General features: G+C 46.2%; 1 protein-coding gene across 1 annotated transcript; it reads left to right on the top strand.

Moving 5' to 3' along the window:
- Positions 1-683: 683 nt before the first annotated feature.
- On the top strand, positions 684-5,467 carry LOC132332976 (peroxisomal coenzyme A diphosphatase NUDT7-like). The gene is made up of 3 exons (XM_059857701.1): positions 684-1,175; positions 2,583-2,741; positions 4,634-5,467. Exons 1-3 carry the CDS (start codon positions 684-686, stop codon positions 5,015-5,017), a joined length of 1,035 nt encoding a protein of 344 aa, XP_059713684.1. The 3' UTR covers positions 5,018-5,467.
- Positions 5,468-5,903: the final 436 nt, after the last annotated feature.

The following is a 5,903-nucleotide window of genomic DNA, read 5'->3' as shown; positions in this document are numbered from 1 at the left end:
GGGTGCTCAGCCTGGAGAAAAGGAGATCAGAGGTGACCTTACCACTCTCTACAACTCCCTGAAAGGACAGTTGTAGTCAGGTGGGGGTCAGTCTCTGCTCCCAGGCAACAAGTGACAGAACCAGAGGGCACAGTCTCAAGCTGCGCCAGGGGAAGTTTAGGTGGGATATTAGGAAAAAGTTCTTCACTGAAAGAGTGATGGCACACTGGAATCGCCTGCCCAGGGAGGTGGTGGAGTCACCAACCCTGGACACGTTTAAAAAAAGACTAGATGTGGCACTCAGTGCCATGGTTTAATTGATGAGGAGCTGTTAGGTTATAGGTAGCACGAGATGATCACACACAATGATCACACACAACCTAATTAATTCTGTGATTCTGTGAAAAGTTGGTGGTCGGTAGAGAACGCAAGTTCCCGAGTACCCATCCAATGGGAAAGGGGACAGGGACCACCCCTGCCAGGAAAAGGTATAAAAAGAAACCATCTTCTCAGAGAAGGTGTGTGTTCGTCTCTTGGGGAAGGGAGACACACCTGGCTCAGCTGAAGCATATAAAGAGGTTTTACTAATAAAGAGTTTTTTTTGCTTCGACAGTTTCTCCCAATTGAATTGTATCCAAAAGTTAGTGCATTTCTAACACCATGGAGGAGGAATAAGGTGATCTTTAAGGTCCCTTCCATGTTCTATGGTTCTACGACTGGTCACGAAGGCAGCACTTTCACGGTCCTCCTCCCGCTGCGAGCCGCTCCATGCCGGGGTTCAGGCGGGACGGGACGGAACCGGTGGAGCCGCCGCATGTCTGGGGCAGCGCGGCCCCGCAGCTCCCGGCGCAGGGACCGGCCCGGAGCGGGAAGGGAAAAGGGAAAGGGAACGATCGAGCGCTGCCTGGCGGAGCCGCGTCCCTGCCGGGCCGGGGGCGGTGCGGGGCGGCGGAGCGGGAGGAGCCGGGCCCTGTCCCTGCCCAGGGGCCGCGGGGGATGAGCGGGGCGCGGCCGGAGGGTGCCGGTGCTCCGCTCTGCCCGCCCCTGGGCTCATGGAGCAGGCCCGGCACCGCCTGAGGGACTTCGATGTCGGGGACAGGTTCTCCCGCTTGCCGCTGCCCAGAGCCGCCGTGCTGCTGCCGCTGATGGTGCGAGGGGGGCGGCTGCAGCTGCTGCTCCCCGTGCGCTCCCTGCAGGTACCGGGGGCTCCGGGGGGCGCGGTCCTTGCCGGGAGCCAGCGGCGTGCGCGCTCCCGCCATCTGCGCGCCCCCAGTGCCGCCCCTCGATCCAAGGGCACGGCCGGCAGGTTTTACACTGCCGTGACTCCGAGTTTGCGTGCCAGGAACATGCCGGGATCCCGGAAACCCGTGACAGGAAATTATCGTTTGCACAGTCGGCAAGGATTGCTTACTTAAATAAGGAAACCGACCCTGGAGCGCAGCTTTATTAAATGAGGTTTTTCGGTCTGCAGTTAATATTACTCTTCTCTCCCTTTAGTGCATAAAAGGCAACAACCCAAGACTGCCAGAACTCTTTCTCCAGCATTTTGTTTTCTATTACAGCTCTGGTTTTCCATCCCTGTGTCACATCAACTGCCTGTACTCAGGAATTACTTTTTTCCGTTGCTGGGTCTTGCTTAAAAATCAAATAATCACAGTAACATAGCTGTTAAATTGATTGTAAATGTGTTTGTTACTGATCCATGATGCACAAGCCTACTACTGGAATGTATTTAAAGGTATCTTAGAAATAACTCACTTTTTGATACAGTCAGGAGGGGACACAGTCTTTGCAGTAATAACTAAATAATTTAATTTGTAATGAGCCAGCTGAGTCGGGTGCGTGTCTCCCTCCCCAGAGGCGAAAACACACACACACACTTTGACAGAACGGTGATCTTTATCCCCTTTCGAGGCTGGGCTGGTCCTGTCCCCTTTCCCATTGAATGGCTACTCAGGAGCTCAGGCTCTGCCAACTCTTCTGTCCCTTCCCTTCTCATCCTTCTTCCTGTTCTGGTCATGTCTTCAACCCAGCCCTCTCCCAGTTCTCAACAACACTCAACCAATTAAACAAAACACACCCTAACTATAGACAACAACAGATAGGAAACAGAAAAAGGCATTTCCATTCTATTGCTCCATAACCTTTTTGGGCTGAAGCAAAATGTTATTTTCTCTCTCACGGGTACATTATTTAATTGTGTCTTTCAAAAGTTTCTGCTCTTATTTTAATCTTGCTCTACAAGTTGTCTGTCCAGATTCATCTGTCAGTCATTTAGGTAAACAAGATGATGCAAAATGTGAACTTTGACATACTCTAGCAGAAGTTCCTGTATGAATTACACAACGCTGTCCAGGTACAGGGTTTTTTTTGATAGTGAGGATTTATGGATTAGCAGGGGATAGCCTCAGTGTTTTCTTAGGTAGCTCCTCTTGCCAAGGCATGTTTCTTCTGGTCTGCAGAATCCTTAACCACCATTTCCAGCTTCTTTGACTGGAAAGATAAACATGAAGGGATGCTGCAATACCAACATGCATCTGTGTGGATCCAATAAGAAACAAAAACCTTGTTCTATTTAACACTAGTACTCCTTTACATTCTAGCTGAGAAGATCACCAGGGGAAGTGTGTTTTCCAGGAGGCAAAAGGGAAGCCACTGATAAAGATGACATTGACACTGCTCTCCGAGAAGCTAAAGAAGAAGTGGGTCTTCAGCCAGAGAAGGTGGAAGTCATCTGTAGGCTGATGCCTGGAATTGCTAAAGTAAGTCAGCATATCAGTGCAGAATAAGTTTGGGTGCTTTTCTTTTGTGTGGTTGGCAGTGACCTTTTCAAACCTGGAACTGCCAAGAGGCGCCACTACTTCGCATGCACAGCCCGTGTGTCCAGCAGAGCCCAGGAAAGGGCTCTGGCTCAGGGTTTGGTGTTTGTGAGAGCAGCTCTGGGGCACCATCAGTGGCTCTGGAGCCCCCCACAGACAGCGCTGCCCTGGCAGGTCCAGCAGAGAGCCGCGAGCGCAGTCACGGGGCTGCAGCGAGTGGGTGCTGAGCAGACAGGCTGAGGGAGGTGGGCTTCCCCAGCTGGAAGGCTACCAGGGGATTTGGCTGCTTTCTTCTCCTGGGGTGTCAGAGAGGGGGCAATACCAGAACTCTTCTTGAGGCAATGGACAGAGCAGCAGCACGGACATTTTGATGAGATGCAAGAAAGAAATCCTCTTCACCATGAGGTCAGCCCAGAAGTGGGGCAGATGTTCCTGACAGGCTGCATCATCTCCACCCCTGGAGCTGTGCAGAGCTCGCTCACCCAGGCAGGGTCACAGCAGGCTGCTGCAGCCTCACAGCTGTCTCGTGTGGTGTCTGCTGACTCCAGGGCTGTGCAGACAGAGAGGGAGCACCAGAGGGGATGTGCGCTGGGGTTGTGTGCATCATCTTCCTCTAGCAGGGAGACTCCCCGAGGTGTCTTTGGAGTGTAGGTCACCGTTTGTAAATTACAGGTTCTCAATTTCAGTAGCAGAGTTCAGTGTTACATAGGAGAAGTTTTCCCACAGAACAGAGGAATTGCTGCTTCTGAAGACTATTTTTGTTCACCAGGTAGCACATTATTACTATGCATCCTGTTCTTCTATCTGATGGCAATATTCTCTCCCCATTAAAAAAGGAAGAAACTACTTTTGAAATTGTACTGCAAAAAGCTTTATTTAAGCTTTATTTAACTTCTTAAATTATAATTTTTGTACAGATAACCTTAAAATCACATAGCTCAGAGGTAGTGTGTCAAAAGGATCAAATTTTCCCTGTTTTCCAGCCAATTACTTCAGTCAGTAGGAGAGATGGTGTGGGGTTTGAACCATGAATATTGTACATGTCAGATGATACTCTGGCTCCTCAGTACATACATTCCAGGTGCTTCTGACTTGGACGGAGTCTTTCCAGACTTGAATCAAATACCACAAACACTGTTTTGCTCTTCCTCCTTTCTACAGGACAGTGGTCTTTGTTAGTGTGAATAAACAGAACTAGCAATGTATCCTAGAGAATTTTGGTGTTCCCTTGATGCAAGGTATGATTTCAGTGATTTTGCCTTCCCATGGAAGAAAGGATTACATTTAGAATTAAAATGTCCATAAATAAGGTGTTTCAAAAATTGTTACATTTTATGGCTAAATACATTGCAATAATATTTCTGTACCTTTAGAAAAATACTTCCACATTCTGGAAAATTTGTATATCCCGGGAAAACAATACAGAAATGTGATGAATGATAGGGAAAATCTGGATTAAAATCAGAATTAGAAAATGTCAATAAGGAAGAGCCATGGGAAAGCAGGCATGCTTTTTTACTTCTGTAGCAAACTGGCAAGCCTTTTTAACTGCTCTATGATTATACAGGATGAACTGAGTATTTGTTATGTCATTTTTGAGGAATACAAAAATATGGGTTCAAATTCTTCAAGTCAAATTACATAGCTTGCCATTAGGGGGACTAAATTGCATTGCAGTTGAAAATAGTTCATAGGCTTCTTGTACTCATTTTGTAACAATGAAATGTTTTTTTGAGTATGAACATTTTTACTTGGTACAAGCATAAGTGTTTGAGGGTTTTGTTGATTTTTAAAAATTTACTTATTTACTGGAGGTTTTTTTTCTCTCTTTTTAGATGAATAACTTGGTGACACCAGTTGTGGGATTTATAGAGGATACATTCCAGGCCACCCCTAACCCAGATGAAGTGAGCGAGGTTTTTCTTGTGCCTTTGGAGTACTTTGTCAAGCCCTTAAATTACAAGACCTTCTCTTATAAAACCTCCTCAGGTCACTCAACTCGTGTACACTGCTTCATATACCATGACCAGGAACATAAAAAGTCATTCAAGATATGGGGACTGACTGCACACTTTGCTGTATTTCTTGCTCTTGTAATTTTTGGAGAGAGACCTACCTTTGAAGTGGATTATGATCTTGACAACATAATTTCATCCTCTGAGAATGACTTTATTAATTTATATGCATCTGTACATGAAGGAAAGAAGAGTAATCTGTGACGACTTGGTCTGGCAATTTATTTATTTTGAAAGAGGAAAAAGGAGGTTGGTTGATTTCCTTTGTACCTATTTTTGAAAGATACACTTGAATTTCTTTGGAATTGGGAACTTCAAGATGACAATCCCTAACTAGATTAATACAATTTTTAATCTAAGAGTTGTGAGAAGCACACAATATTTTTTGTGGAACAGACTTTGAAAAGGTCTGTTTCAGTTCCTTCTCAGTTTCAGTGCCTTTCTTCTATGTGATCAGAGATACTTTCTGTGCTTTGCTTTGTCTAGAATGAGATAATACTATTTGATGGAATTTGTGTCTGAGTTAACCTATGAAAACTTTCAGGGATCTGTCTGCCTCTTACATGTGCCATATGTGGACAACACGATCCATACAGTCTTGTGTGGTATCTCTGAGCACTTACAGAATGCCCAATAAAAATACAAAAGGTTTCAGGGGCTTTCACAATCTTGTTTTGTTTTGCTTGGGCTTGTAGAGGGAAGAGGGCAGGCCAATATGTGCAGTGAATTGTGGTTAATTTAACATTTCTCACGAGGCAATTCCATAGGCTGTGGAAAACAGGATACAGGCAACAGGACTGAAGTTTGTCCTTCACCATCTGTTACCAAATCTCACTCAGCTGCTGGCAGGAGTCTTCTCCAGGAGAGGACAGTGGAGGTGAGGATTCACGAGGACAACCCACCAAATACAGAACAACAGAGAGGGGTTCAGAACCTGCAAAACAGCCCCTGGAGAATCGTCAGAGACCAACAGTGCACAGCAAGAGCCTCTGAACGTGGCATGACCGAATGTTCCAGGCCAAAACCACACTGTAACCTGAAGACAAGATACAGCAGTATAAATTTGAGTTGAGAGGTTGTTAGGAAAATT

Source organism: Haemorhous mexicanus, chromosome 12 (genome assembly GCF_027477595.1).
Source record: "Haemorhous mexicanus isolate bHaeMex1 chromosome 12, bHaeMex1.pri, whole genome shotgun sequence".
NCBI lineage: Eukaryota > Metazoa > Chordata > Aves > Passeriformes > Fringillidae > Haemorhous > Haemorhous mexicanus.
Note: the sequence above shows the minus strand (reverse complement) of the source record. Positions and strands in the feature narration are given on the sequence as shown.